General features: G+C 40.5%; 3 protein-coding genes across 3 annotated transcripts; 1 reads left to right on the top strand and 2 right to left on the bottom strand.

Annotated features, from left to right (window-relative positions):
• Positions 1 to 294: 294 nt before the first annotated feature.
• On the bottom strand, positions 295 to 3,782 carry hscb (HscB mitochondrial iron-sulfur cluster cochaperone). Its single transcript, XM_062543970.1, has 6 exons — positions 3,338 to 3,782; positions 2,343 to 2,439; positions 1,186 to 1,275; positions 890 to 1,034; positions 733 to 780; positions 295 to 552 (listed from the first exon to the last, which is right to left on the bottom strand). Exons 1-6 carry the CDS (start codon positions 3,688 to 3,690, stop codon positions 449 to 451), a joined length of 837 nt encoding a protein of 278 aa, XP_062399954.1. The 5' UTR covers positions 3,691 to 3,782; the 3' UTR covers positions 295 to 448.
• A 312-nt stretch (positions 3,783 to 4,094) lies between these two features.
• chek2 (checkpoint kinase 2) lies at positions 4,095 to 11,016 on the top strand. The gene is made up of 15 exons (XM_062542669.1): positions 4,095 to 4,322; positions 4,913 to 5,197; positions 6,607 to 6,722; positions 6,840 to 6,972; positions 7,608 to 7,698; positions 7,819 to 7,915; positions 8,044 to 8,097; positions 8,191 to 8,255; positions 8,847 to 8,946; positions 9,039 to 9,125; positions 9,256 to 9,419; positions 10,002 to 10,117; positions 10,226 to 10,311; positions 10,427 to 10,489; positions 10,702 to 11,016. The coding sequence occupies exons 2-15, from the start codon at positions 4,939 to 4,941 to the stop codon at positions 10,849 to 10,851; spliced, it is 1,581 nt and encodes a 526-aa protein (XP_062398653.1). The 5' UTR covers positions 4,095 to 4,322; positions 4,913 to 4,938; the 3' UTR covers positions 10,852 to 11,016.
• Positions 10,507 to 13,602, bottom strand: gstt2 (glutathione S-transferase theta 2). The gene is made up of 5 exons (XM_062542670.1): positions 13,427 to 13,602; positions 12,863 to 12,950; positions 12,628 to 12,778; positions 11,984 to 12,160; positions 10,507 to 11,678 (listed from the first exon to the last, which is right to left on the bottom strand). Exons 1-5 carry the CDS (start codon positions 13,548 to 13,550, stop codon positions 11,532 to 11,534), a joined length of 687 nt encoding a protein of 228 aa, XP_062398654.1. The 5' UTR covers positions 13,551 to 13,602; the 3' UTR covers positions 10,507 to 11,531.
• Positions 13,603 to 15,183: the final 1,581 nt, after the last annotated feature.

The following is a 15,183-nucleotide window of genomic DNA, read 5'->3' as shown; positions in this document are numbered from 1 at the left end:
AAAAACCACTGCTGGTGATTAAATTGCCAAATAATTGGCTCCATCCTTCATTTTGACCAGTGGTACAACTGGTAATGAGATCATTTTATCCAGGCCAATTCAATAACAGCCACGATGTGACTTCAGCTAGTAAATGGCAACAATTTGATTTGCTTGGAAGTAAAGTAGTTTCCATAAACTGATGTATCATTTCTAAAAGATAAATATGATACATTACGGGATACCATGAGAGGCCAGCCAGATCATCAGCACAGAAAAATACAGAAATATATTAAAAACTCAATTCAATTAAAATAAAAGTGGAGGCATCATTTATTTGTTATTCAACATTTATACCAAAATAAATACATAACAACTAGTTGTGAATGTGCGTTTTAAAGTTGTATTGAAATTTCACAGAACATCCTGTATGTGAACCCCATAAAAATGGTAGGTACTCATCTGGTACCTAAGCACTCTCTGCGAGTTCGGAAAGCTTGTCTTTCACTTTTTCTTCAATGTTGGCAAAGTATTTCATTTGGGCGAGAAGTGCTTTGGCTGATTGAAGGTCTCCTGTGAAAAAGAGAAGGGGGAGGCATGAAAACATCTTGCAGCGAGAGCATGAAAAAAAGAAAAAGAAAAAAAAGAAAAGAAAACGCTGTCGTTATGTCTTCACAGCAGGCTCGTCAGGAAACTGAACTGTCAGAGCAGAGAGCAAGGAGGGAAGGGAAATGTTGTTGCAAGACACATTACCTTTATTCAGTGCCGTGTTTATTTGCCCCGTCAACTCCTTCAGTCTCTCTGGAGAGAAACAAGCAACAGAAATGCATGGCCGCTCATATTATTATTCCCCAAAACAAGCACGGTCGGACATGCTGTTTCAGATGTGGACTGGCTGCTATCTTCCTACCTCTCATCGAGCGGCCGATTGAGTCGACCTCATCCTGGCTCCGAGTCTCGGCCAGTGACTCGTTGATCTCCATGACTTCCATGAGCAGCTGGGGGTCGGCGCTGAGGTCGGTCCCCTCCTCCAGGTGCATGCCCTTGAGTTCCAGCTGAAATCAATCACTAGCGGCTTAATGGCAGAGCACAGACTAATAACAGTCTAAAGATAGAGCTTGTGTACAGCAAAAAGGGGGAGGTAAGGTTATTAAAACTCATGTTGTGTGTGCCATAATTGAATTGGTAATTAAAGACCAGGCTTACCATATAAAGCCCGCGACTCAAAGGCTTCAGAAGAATCCTATAGGCTTTGTTTATCAATGCAGACTGTTCAGCTGAATATTCCTGCTCTTTCTGAAAACAACCGGAAAACACAAAAACACTTTTCATAACTTTTATTTTAGTTTTATTTTATTTAAGTTTTATACCACTAAAAATCTACCAAAAAATATAGCATTACACAACATGGACATAAACAGTAGAATCGGTCAACTCCAAAAGGGTAAACTGGGAGCAGATAGATAAGTGCTCGTTCCCTGACTCATTTCCTTGTGTAACAGGGTCATGGGGAGTTATTTCACATTATTCTGTCTCCTTGTGTTTGGCACCTTTGTTTTTGAATATGCCTACGAGGGAACTGCTGGAGGAGTGGAGGCATCCTGAGCAATGCCGATAATTGGATATTTGAACAGATCTTGCCACTTTTTATAATGGCGCTAAGACTTGAGACTGCCATGGGACAAGAGTGTGAAGGATATGTGGCAGGTGAAATAATGTGGCAAAAAAAAAAATGGGCCGAAAAAACGCTCGCAGGCAGTGTGTATTTTCAGCTGTCAGGCTTGTCAAATTTAAAAAGCGAATCAATAACCTCCAGTGGATGCTATTGGAGCTCTGCTGTCAACCCTTCCTTATATGGGGAGCAACGTGCGCCATGAGAACATTCCGGCAACCTCGTGCAGCTGATTTATAGCCTTAAGCTCCCTCTGCTCCATAAGGTGTCTAATTAACGGATAGCCAGTGGTACTAATTAATACAATCATCTGTATGCAGCAGTGCAAATGCTTTTGGTGGCAATTGAGCAGCCTTCTCTATTCCATCTGGCTGCACTAGTGCAGTGTACTGTTAGGCTAGGCAGCATTGTGCTGACAAATGGTAGAGTGGATGTTAATTAGGAGGATGTCAGTTATGCCTGTAGACAGCTACCAGCCACCAGATATCAAATTAAACATTAAAACAGCAAGTAAGGATGTAATACATATCATTGATATAACACTTCCTATTTACTGTATCCCATGTTAGTAACATAGTTTTATGTACAACCAAAATAAAAATAAAAAACTAAAACAAAATATGACTACAAAGCATATAAAAGCATACGTTGATGCAGTTTGTATTGGAAATTCCAAAAATAGGCCAAATACCGATGTCCTCTGGCTAAAGTTGTCAGGATGGAGAGAGCGCTGAAGATGTAAGTATGTTCGCTGGAGCTGCTGGGTATTCAGAGCAAATGTCTGTTCACTTGAGAGAGAAACAGAACAGGATTAAAAGATGTCCCCAATCTCCCAATTAATATAATAGTGGAAAACAGAGCAAGTGAAAAAGGACCTTAATAGATGATCAAATAACAATTTAACTACCCGTAATGTACTTTTACAATTCAATTAAATTAAATATTCTTAGGCACTACCATCGCATAAAACACTTTTTTTTTTTTTTTTTTTTTTAAACAGTAAAATTCATGTCTTGTCTACTTACTAGTACCTACACATTGATATTAATCTGTATAATTGCTGATAATATTCTGTCCATCCCTGCATCCTTGCATCTATGGCTATAGGGTATCTGACTTGTGACTGAGGGGTGGCCATTTCGACCCCTGACTAGTATAGGAGGGAAAATGTGGGCGCTGGGAGTAATTGAACAACGCTCTTCACAGATGAGGCATCTAACCCCAAACTGCCGGATCAAAGGGCTGCCCACTGCTCTGGGTCTGGCTGTGTGTCCCCAGTGAGGTCACTATTAAATGTGTGTGTGTGTGTGTGTGTGTGTGTGTGTGTGTGTGTGTGTGTACACTACTCCCGGATGGGTAAAAATGCAGAGGACAAATTTCCTACACGGGACATAGAGTATAATTTTGTTAACCCCTAATCCACAAGAAAAAAAAGAGTAACTTAATCCTCAAGAAACTAATCAACAAGTAGTGACAAAGCTGGAGTAGGTCAGAGCCAAAACACAAACAAGTTGAATCACCTGGGATTACCTCACACTACTCTAGGCTACTTTCAGTCATTGTCGTAGGTCATAAATAATGTGCTATAATTTAAATGGGGATCCAGTGAAAATGTTTTCAGTATAGGCCTCATATAATATATATAATATTATCATAATGTTATGATGAATGCATGGAGGTTCTCACCAGTCCAGGATGTCAAAATAAGAGATTCTTTCTGCAGGAGGCTGCACGAGTTTGCAAGATGGGCAAAAGAATGAAGGGGCTGGTGAACCGCAGCTCCAACACCTTCGATTAGCTGAGTTTGTACACAGTCTTCTAGCCGCCAGATGAAAGTATGTTACTGTTGGGCTTCCAATGTCATGATGTAATAGGTTGCCGATATATCTGCCGTGCCCGACTACGTTTGAGCTGAAGGTGACCAGAGATCCGAAGTATCGTGTAGGATTTAAAACCCTATGCCCGTTTCCATATACCTTCCTTGCATACTGAAGCCAATAAAGGCAACACAACTGACGCAGTTTGTATGGTGTCAACATGGTTAGGCCCTAGTTCTACTCTTGACAGTCGGCATCAGTCGATAGAAAATTCCATAACAATTCCGCGTGTAGTACCCATACCATTGAATCTATCCAACTTCCTACTTCCTCTGACCGAGACGCTTCAAAATAAAACTTTTTCGGGTTTTGCTTAGCAACAATAACAGCAATCTGTGTTGTTTGAAATGAATGTGACCAAATGTGGATTGACCATTAATCATCATTAACAATATCACACATAGTCCTCCTCACAAACATTGCAACAACGCCTGTTGTTTTGTCAGAGGGACTTTTATTCGTCGAATGTTGAGCATACCCAGGGACGTACACATCCGGTGCAATCACTGGTTTTCTTAAACTTTTTGCGTATCTTCTCAGTTTATTAATGTATAAATTCACTGTAATCATTGTGTCGAGACCGGTCGAAACGTCTGCTACGTTGCGTTTAAACGATAGCTGCTACAGATACATAGCCTGCTGTGAACTAGGAACTAGAACTACTTTTCCCAGAATGTAATTCTCCCTTTTGATTGGTTGCGTTTGTAATACGTATGATGCTGCTGTGCCTAGGCATGTCCAGAATAAGCCCGGTAAATTTGGCACGTGTACTACATACATTTCCTTGAAATCAGGTAAGTCCCATTAAATATGCATTCATAACAGCAAGATATGTCCTGTCATATACATCCTTAATTATTGTCAACGGTGTAACAATCTAGTTGCATACATCGTAGCATCATGCAAACCTAGCATCGTCGTCTGTCTGTCTCAATCTTGCAAAGTTTTCCTATAACGTTAATAAATGTTAAGTGTCTTTTGCTTGTATACATTATTTACTCAAGGGATAACAAACGAGCAAACGATACATTGTTCCTCTTAAAGGTATGACCACAGAGTTGTGATGGCGTAGTTAGTACGATGTTTTGATCTGAGTGAGCAACATGATGTCAACAATAACCAGCTGCGGTAGTAGGCTACATCAAGTGGTATGTCTTGTTGAAAGACGCTCGATAGGTTGCAACTCTTTGAAAAACAATTCAGTTTGTTTGTGTAGGTTGTAGAACGTGGGGGAAAAAGGAAACGCAAAAGTTTTATTTTCTGAGCTCATCATTTGTGGGCAGTGCATATGCAGGCTGTCATTACCTAAACTGACAGATTCTTCGTTCCAAATCTTGGAATGAGGACCTTAAATGTACCCCGCTTCCCTTCTCCCCTCATTCAGGTGAATAGAGCAGCAGCAGCAGCAGCATGTCTCAGGAGCCTGATAAGGAGACCCCCTCTCAGTCGCAAACACAGTCGCAAACGCAATCCCAGCCCCAGTCACAAAGTGGCTCAAGCTCCTCATCATCTGCTCCTACCTCTGGCAGCCAGTCGTCCTCCGGCTCGGGCACGGTCAGCTCTGTGGACACCATCCCAGTGCGAGACCTCGCCTCCATCCCGGAGGAGGAGCCAGAACCTGAGCCATGGGGCCGGCTGTTGCCCATGGTGTCCGGCTTCAGAGTGCACAGTAAGGGCCCTCTCACACAGACTCCTCACCGCCACTGGATACACCACCGTTTCATGCCCACTTCATTGGCTGATTTTATCGGTTATTAGGAGGAAAAATAGAGTGTCAAAAATATATTTGGCTATAGCTTAATGGGGTTGTATTTGACTGTTTAAAGCAACGCTAAGGAGCGTTTCGTACCTTACATAGTGTTTCCAAAATCATTTCAGCGGTTCATCAACTTGTAGTAGGGTGAACAGCACTTCTGCATTCACTTCGCGGCCATAACCTCGGCTATAACCGCTCTATGTAACTACCAGATCGAGTAGTGTACCTGTTGGTCGATGAAATGAGACCTAAGAAACTACAAATTTGATTTGCTTCAATGTCGCAATACATCATACTTTCATAAAATCATGCAACATGCTCTACCTTGTCTATGGACATCGTTATTTGGTGGATAAACAAATAGTGTGCGTGCAACAGAGGAAAAGTGCTTTAATTAGTCCTGGCTATTCGATTTGTATAGCAAATACAGGTACTCTGCAGTTTACTGACCCAGCATAAGCTGAAATTATGTCATATATTCTGAAAGTATTCTAAACAAACAAAAGTGGGGCTTTAACATGTACAGCAGCTATCGGGTGTTCTTGTGTAAATTCTTCCAAAATGGATGATTCATACACTTCATATTCAATTCACTTCATTATTTTACCATAGCAGAGGATCAAACACAGCCATCTGTATAAGGGTTTTGGCAATGTGCAGGACATTTAAAGATACCGCGTGTAGGATTTAGTACGATCTGTTAGTGTTTTAGTGTATCCGTGTGTCTGAATCTCTTGAGTTTTTTGTTAACTTAAAATGAGCCCTTAAAGTCTTCAAAGGGAGCAGGTTAGTTTCCATGAACTCTGCCATGTTATGCCACCATATTTCTACAGTAGCCCAGAGAGGATAAACCAAATCACTGACTCTAGAGAGGGATTTCAGAGCTTTATCGACATTTGATGGCCCCAAATTTCTCCCAAACACTTGCAAATGGACTTATTTTATATTGGCTGCAATTCAGCAGTTCAGTGTCATGTGCCATATGTTCTATGTATTGATATTACATACTAAAGAGGTCATTCTGTTTTTGTATTTCCATGTAGTGTACAGCATTATTGAACTCAAACAGTTAGAAAATTGGTCATGCCAATAATAACAATGTTATTGCCTGAGCTGGCTTACCAAATTAGCAATCCAGCTTGTTTCCTTGGCCTATTCTCCAAATCTTGAACATAGACTGTAATGATAACTTTTCAGAATAGCAATGTTAGTTTTAGTTTATGGCAGATTCATATGGATTGTGTATATTTTTGTTTTGCTTTGTGGAGTTGTGGTGCTCCATATTGCTGTTTAATTGGGAATGTCTTCATAATTGTTTACAGATTGTTTTGATGATGAATATACGTTTGGAAGGGACAGAAGATGCAGCTACACCTTCACTGATACTACCAGCCTATGGGTGAAATCTTATAGTAAACGGCATTTTCGAATATTCAGGGTTGGTCTTTATGATTCTCAAACACTGGCTGTCATTTGAAATGCATACATTTATGGTTGCCCTCTGCCTTTATGATCGTTCTGGATAAAAATAAATGTTTTTCCTTTGATTTCACAGGAGAACAATATTGTGTTCATTGAGGACACTAGTGCCAATGGAACGTATGTTGATGCTGTTGAAATTGGCAAGGGGAAAACAATTCCTTTAGCCAATAATGCAGAGATATCCTTGGCTGGACAAAGTCACAAAGGTGTGTTGTTAATCATCTGAGAGAATAGGAAACTTCAGCTCTGCCAATTAAGTGTCATGTTTAAACCACAACACTTACACAAGTGGTTCCCTTACAAACACAACATCCTGAGAACTTTTCAAAGTGACTTTCACATTTTTTTCTTGAGTTTTCTGTTGTGGTAAACAAATTGTATATCAAACTGTCTAGATTTTTCCGCCTCAGTGGACAGTGTAAACTAATGCCTGCAGGCAAAATGAAGTTACAGTTGAGAACACCTCCCTCATGTTTTAGTCAACTTCCAACAGCCACAATTAATCATGGCCTTGTCCACGAAGGATGCAGTTTTCCTCAGGGATGATGGTGCTCTGATTGGTACACCAACAGTCATGTGCATAAACGTCTCTTGGGAAGAGAAGAGGACTTTTGCAATTTTTTTAAGTCATATGCATTCATTTCATGGCATCAGACACCAACTATTTGTTTACGTTTAGCCATTCAAGTTTTTGAGCTGGTGCCATGATGGAATAATTTTCTGTTTGGTTGTTGGCCCAAACAAACAGAACACTTTGATTCCACCTATTTTAAATGAACTGCTTATACATGTACTGCATGTTTTCAGTGGGTGACATATTTTTGCGTGTGTCTCTCTCCAGTCTTTGTCTTCATTGATTTAACTGCAGATGAACAGGAAAACCTTCCCAGCGAATTTAAGGCAAAATACCTGATGTCACGAAAGATTGGTGTGTAAGTGGACTTCATAACCATTACTTGTATTACTTTGGAGGGTTTACACCTCCAGTTTTAAGGAGTGGGCTTTAAAGTTATAGGGCAGTGTGTTCAGTGCAATTTTCTCCTTGTCTTCAGGGGCGTTTGTGGCGAAGTCAAACTGGCTTTTGAGCGGGATACATGTAAAAAAGTTGCGGTGAAAACTATCAACAAGCAGAACTTTCCATCCATTGGAGTAAGTCAGTTATCTACTGAATAATCATCTAATTGTCTCTATGCTCATATTACCGTTTTTCTACTTTTGAAAAAAAATTGTAAAAATATTTTTTTATAAATATTTATGTGTGCTGGGCATACTTTTAGACAGCGACGCGGAATGCTGAACGAGAGATTGAAATCTTGAGAAGAATTGATCATGTAAGCATGTGTCTAAGTCTTTATTTAAATTCAATTCATTTTAAGCTTGGCTTTCTGAGTAAGTTTGAATGAATACTGGGTTTCTATTTCCAGCCTTGTCTCATAAAAACGGAGGCCTTTTTCCAAACAGAAGAATCGTATTACATCGTGCTGGAGCTGTGAGTGGAATATTTCTATTATCGCCATTTGAATTAGTAAACTTACAGCAGCACAGTAGATCAGGTTCGTGACGGAGGCACCTGAAGCCTCCAGTAAGCACAGGACAAATATGTGATTCTGTGCTGCTGTGCGTCGTGGGCGTATCGGAAAGTACAGCCACCCCTGAAGTAAGATCACAAGCCTCTTATGGCCTCTGTAGGAAAAGATGAAAGCTGACTGAAACCTTTTCTTCAGTCGAGCTCTCTCTGTGTAGATGGTAAAAGATGTCAGTGACACTTACCTCATGATTTGCATGTGGTACAGCGCGGTCTGCCCTTTGTTCTATAAGCCACCATGCGCTACAAAACAGATCTTTAGTGTCTTGGCTGCAGTGAATGCCAGAGTTTTCTTTGGGCTCGTGCTGGAAAATCAATGAGCTTTGTGTCACAACTCAAAGCATGTCTGCACCTTTTTTGATCCGACTCCACACCATGATAGCTGAGCATGACGGTGGCCGTGGCCGTGTGTGTGTGTGGGCGATGGCGGGCCGGGTCACTTCTACGGAGGTTTTCTTCTGCACTCCTGACCACTGGTATTGTCTTCTCTTTCAGGATGCGGGGTGGAGAGCTTCTGGAGAGAATCAAAACTCAAGGTCAGCTTAAGGAAGATGTAGCCAAGCTGTACTTTTTTCAGATGCTGAAAGGAGTTCAGGTATGGATCAATCAATTGTATTGTTTTGTTTATTTAGTGTTTGTTTAGGACCTGTCCTGCACTGTGATGATCTGGTGATATTTTCCTTTCAGTATCTCCACCAGAATGACATCATACATCGAGACCTCAAACCGGAAAATATTCTCCTTTCATCCAGAGAGGACCAGTGTCTGATTAAAGTAAAACCTAGTTACTTCCTCTCTTTATTTTGCAGGGTTTTTTCCTCCATCTTTACTTTTTACAATTTCCTATTTCACTCCCCTTTTTTTGAAAACACTGAGATGTGGTGGTTGTTTTGTTGTGCTTAAGATCACAGATTTCAACCAGTCCAAGATCTTGGAGGAGTCATCTCTGATGAAAACACTGTGTGGAACGCCCAACTACCTGGCCCCCGAGGTCTTCCTCAGTGCCAACACGGAGGGTTACACAAGTGCAGTGGACTGCTGGAGTCTCGGGGTGCTCCTGTTCGTCTGGTAGGTACTGCACTTTTCATTGCACCCACAGCTCAGGTGTAGCAAGCAGAAGTATTTTTTTTCTGATCAGCAGATTTGCTGAATAACAGAAGTCACACTCTTATATATAAAAAAAGGGTTCTTGGGGTGCTACATAGAACTATGCAGGCTTTAAAGAACCCTTAGGGGTTAATGGACTCTTCAAAATGGTTTAACCCTATGAGCCCTAGGCTGTTTTAACCCTATGAGCCCAAGGCTGTTTTAACCCTATGAGCCCAAGGCTGTTTTAACCTTATGAGCCCTAGGCTGTTTTAAGGGCATTTTCACTACCTTTCATTCACACATGCTACATATTGGGGTTTTTTTTCAGCACGATCTAGGCTACCCAGATCTACCACAATATAATGTATTAATATTTGCATTGATTTGGCGTGTTTTTGACACACTGCATCAATCAGGGCTCATAGGGTTAAAGAACCATTTAGGGGTGGCATGTATGAAGCATGCAATTCCATTTTGGTTCTATATAGCACCTTTTTTCTAAAAGTGCAAAATGCATGCAGATGACTGTATGTAATTTATTTATTTATTTTTCCCTTACAGCCTGGGTGGCTACCAGCCCTTCCACCCTGACATCAGCGATCTTCCTGTCAGGGAGCAAATCACTCAGGGACATTACAGGTTCATCCAGGCCAAGTGGGAAAATGTCTCTTCCCCAGGTAAAAGTTTTGGCCATGTGGTTTCATTTTTCTCTTTTGGCGTAGCAATTGGATTGAAATGGCTGTGTTCACACCCTGAACATCATAAAATGTCATTTGCCTTTTTAGCAAGGAACCTTGTGAAGAAGCTCCTTGTTGTTAACCCCACGCAACGGTTGACCATTGAACAAGCACTGGAGCATCCGTGGCTGCAGGTTTGAATATTTCATACGAGTGTGCATGTGCAGAGAAAAGCTATGCCAACGAATGCAAGTCTGATCCTCTGATAAGCTTTACACCATGGTTCATATCTGTGTTTCGTTTCTACAGGACGATGCAATGAAAAACCTGGCCAACCAGATCATGTATCCTGAAGGTGCGGGTGATGCTGAGGTAAGAGACTAAAGACATTGAGAAAATAAATTATTTATTCCATTCCAATGTGTTCATCAAAACAACATTTAAAAACCACAGATTACATCCAAATGCATGTTTGTTTGTTTGTTTGTTTTTTTGCATCCAAGTATTGGTAGTTTCTTATTAGCATGTATACATTCATTTACTGTATTATTGTAAAGTGACCTGATTGAGTGCTCTCCCTAAAGCCCCAGGCACCATCTCCTCCGCCCTCACCACCACCTCCCTCACCACCACCACCTCCCTCGCAACCCTCCGCAAGCAGGAGGCGCAGACAGGCAGATACAGACGAGGAGGTGCAGCAACAACCAGCCAAGCGGCAAAGGAAGGATACCTGAAACAAGCTAATGCTAGATACTGGATTGTGTGTTTTTGTCTCATCATTCCAATTATGTTGATATTTGTATATATTTTCTGTTTCTGAAATTACTGTAGCCCTTGTTTGGTGCCTTTTCCCTTTCCTTCTCCTTAGATCAGGTTTTATAATAAACTTTCACTTGTGATTTAAAGCGTGTTTAATTTAAGCCAGGCCCACTACAATACGTAGTACAGTATGTATGACCGTAGTCAATCAATACTGCCAAATGGTACAGAATGGTCTTAATGCACTAAGAATCAAAGGCACATCTCAATATATGAACATATTTATGATCTGTTAATCGTTTTATATATTGTCTCAAATCAGGGAAATGTCTGCATCCAAAGACTGCGCAGAGCAAAGAAAATTTGAAATTGAAGATTGGAAAGCAATGACTTAAATCAAAGGCAAGAGATATATGCCTTGCTCCAATAACAAAGAACTTTATGATTTGCTGATATTTGTTACATTAGCTGTAGGTGGCGCTGTATGTCTAAATTCTCTACTATCGAATTCCCAGAGACACAATTCAAAAGCCTAGTGTTTCAGAACTCACCCACCGAGTTCAAGCATAAATCATGTTGTTTCATCTCACAAGGCATGCCTGCTTCATCAGAGCTTAAATTGACTCCAGACTTGTCAATGCATCGCTGCTCAAGCTCATAATTTCGCTTTGGACTTGTCCCGCAAGCGGTACAGGACCGTGTGTGCCTCGTCGAAAGAGTCTTTCAGGGCTGACTGGACTCTGCTCCTCCAGCTCAACAGTTTGGGTCGATCCTGCAGGATGTCTCTGCCACCCCCCAGGGGCTGAAATCGATAACAGCAGCAAGGATTCCCAAGTTAAGTCACAACAAACTAACTACATGGTGTCATTTCAGAAAAAAAGAAAAACAACTATCTATTATGTTATCTAACAACATCCTAAACATGCCATTTTAATCCCGACAACATGTCATTATGATTTCAATGTAGTAAAAAGATGGACCCCATTCAAATATAAATGACATTCTATAGTACCATACGTAATTCACATAGCACACCAGAATAAAACACAGAACATAGAAAAATCCTGCATCCTCCTCCATCTTGCTGATCCTCTGTGGGTTGATTACCTGCATGATTTCACAGACTGCCAGCAGGTCAGCCAGGCTAATGTCATCTCCACACAGAAAGGGCTGCCTTTTCAGGAACATGCCTTCCAGCTTGTCTAGAGTGCCGCTGAGCTCAACCAAAGCCTTCTGCACCCTCTCAGTCTCAACGGGTTGTCCCATCATACGAGGCATCAGCACCTATACGTTACAGACCAACAAACAAGTCATTGTAATGTAGCTGTAATTAAACGGCAACATGTACTATTGAATCAATGTTATTTGATAGCTAAAACCACATAACAGGTGCCCTGTTCCATCAGAGCAACCATCATAGAAACAGCTTTACAGTAGCACTGCAACAACCATACCTGAGCAAAACCATTGTAAATTATCTGTTAACACTGTACAGTTTACATCACATGTTTTGCATTTTCAAGCTGTGGTAGTTTCTCAATTACATGTTCTAGCCTTATTGTTTGTTCTTATTATTATCATTATTAAACATAATGCCTATTTCAGTATATTCCAATGTACTCCAGAATAGCAAGAACCATAGAAAAACATATTATATGAGCAATGAAATCAGATTTCAACCATGAAACCACTAACCCACCTCAAATATGTTATATGTTCTAACATGTGGGCATCACTGAACTCAATCTCACCTCAAGAATGAAAACTTTAGCCGCATGTGGACGGGTGTTGGTATGATGCCAAGCTGTGTACTCATTGACCTTCGCCCTCCTCTCTGCGTGACGTGGGTACCAGTGGTCAGGGACATCGTATTTGGTAGCAAGATACTTCAGAATGGCATCACTGAAAGAGCAGGTTTAGGCTGCTGTCATTTCTTACTTTCATAATGCTGACACAACTTTTTGCATTGTGGTTACTTACTCCTACCTCTCTGTCAGAACAAATCCATTATCAACCATGACTGGCACCTTCTGCATTGGATTTAGTCCGGTAAACTCGGGGGTCCTGTTTTCTCCTACATGTAAATGACCACAAATTGTAATTTGGTGAAGAAAGTTGACGTCTCTGTGTTGACTTCAGACAATAACTTGGTGACCAATGGAAATTATTTAGCCTATTTGATCTAACGTCAACAGCTGAACATGTCAGCCAGGCTACTACAATGCAAACAGCGCATGCAATAAAATGGAATCGGCATTTATTTTATTAACTTCCAACAACGTCCAGTGTGTCACTCTGGTAGGAAAAATCATAACGACAGGACATCTAGGGGAAAGTTCAGAGGTCGCGTCCTGGCCACTCAAGAAATGTAAAGGTTAGACTACGTATTCTCTTCAGATTCAGTGCAGCAAATAACTGCGATACAACAGTGAACTCCTGCGTCTCAAATGGAAGTGACCTTGCATACCCTCATGAACAATAAACAAACATACGTCGAATAGTTCGTATTCCTATGTTGGTTAGGCTTCCTAGTCTATCTGTTATACTCACCTTTTCGGATTGCAACTAATTTCACCGTGTGAGGTATTTTTGTGTTCCTAAGAAATATTTGCACGGCTCTACATGGCTGCGACAATAAATCAAGATATACTTCTACTGCTTTTCTGCCAGCCATGACGAGTTTTGCCTGAATCTGAGGTCTTCCTGTCAACACTCAACACGCTCTGAGCGTGTGATTCTAACGAAATTAGCGAGTGTTCCAACGAAAATACGACTTCCGGTAGAACCAAATTTGCGAAATAAAAGTCGTGTACTAGGCTACATATTGAGTTCTCAACCTTTTGACCGAGTCTGTGTTTGTAGGTCTGTAAATCTGTGCATAATTGTTCAAGTTCGATTGGCTTGTCACATGAATCCGAGAATGTTGACAACAGAGACGTTTGAGTTGGTCTACCCTGCTGCTGCCAGCACTGTTAATCAAGGATCTTAGGGTAGGCCACTGCATTATTTAAGACAGTATGCTCAGGTATTCTTCATTAAGCTGATGTGTATTATTTAATTTAAACCCTATGTTAAGAGTAGGGGAGAGAGGGATAAGATGAGCCGAGGGGTAAGGTGAGCCATACCCTTTTTCTAGGATATGGTAAATAAATGTGATTGTATGACAGCATTCTAAGGGGGAGGGGACCCTTTCCTAACATCTGTAGAGAAGCACATGGAAAATTTGGTAAGAAAGATATTTGGAATAATGTGTTTTTTTGCTCTCTGAGTGAATTCCATGTATGTCCAGAAGTAAGATGATTTAGAGAAAACAAGAATAAAACAACATTTAGACACATTATATCTGAGATGGTGCCTTTATAAGCTATTTTATGAGGGCTAATCAAAATGACAAATCTTAGCCTTGCTTGTCATGTGAAGCATTTTTTCCCGGGTAAGATGAGCCATAAGAGGTGGGGCAAGTTGAGCCACAAAAAGCCTGACAATATCAGGCCTATATTGGCTTTTACATTGCAGTTGAGTTTATTTTTGATAAGGATTACAATATGATATTTTAAGATATGAGAATCATGTACGATATTATATTTTAACATATTTTAACATATGAGAACAAGGTAATATGGTCCATGCATCCACTCTATATCCCTTTTAAACTTTAAATGGATTTTAAGATCAGTTTAAAGGCTGAATTGGTTTACATAGCTTTTACGACACGTGTTTTGACATGACGCTGTGATGAAAAATGTAAATAGTGGCTCGTCTTACCCCTCTCTCCCCTATACGATCAATAGGTTTGTTAACCCACACAGACTTTGTGGTCATTCTTGTGCAGATGCTTAGTCAATGAGGCACTGAGGTCCTAGCTTGCATCCTTCAGGAACTCCTTGAACAGTCTCAGCTAGAAGACAGATGCATGCACGCACACTCACAATACAGTATATTTTCACTGAAGAGCATTCTGTTTTTACTCAAGGTATTTAAGTATAGGTATGGTTCAGTGAATGCAACAAAGGTAAATGTTTGATAGAAAACATTTCTTGCCCACCTACACCAAGGAGGAAACTGCATCCCCCCAAATGAGCCCAGTGGCACTGAATTCGGCATAACAGCACAGCCCACCCCTTATTCCAATAAATTATTTATAAATGCTTTTAATATCAATCTGAAGAAAAATATAGCAGATTATACAGATAATCTTCTAAACTGTTATTTTTCAACATTTTCATATTCTTTCACTATAATGAAATATTGATTGATGTCACATAGCCTATATTTCATATCCTTTCACTATAATGAAATATTGATTG

Source organism: Sardina pilchardus, chromosome 8 (genome assembly GCF_963854185.1).
Source record: "Sardina pilchardus chromosome 8, fSarPil1.1, whole genome shotgun sequence".
Lineage (NCBI taxonomy): Eukaryota > Metazoa > Chordata > Actinopteri > Clupeiformes > Clupeidae > Sardina > Sardina pilchardus.
This window is presented reverse-complemented; position numbering and strand designations above follow the sequence as displayed.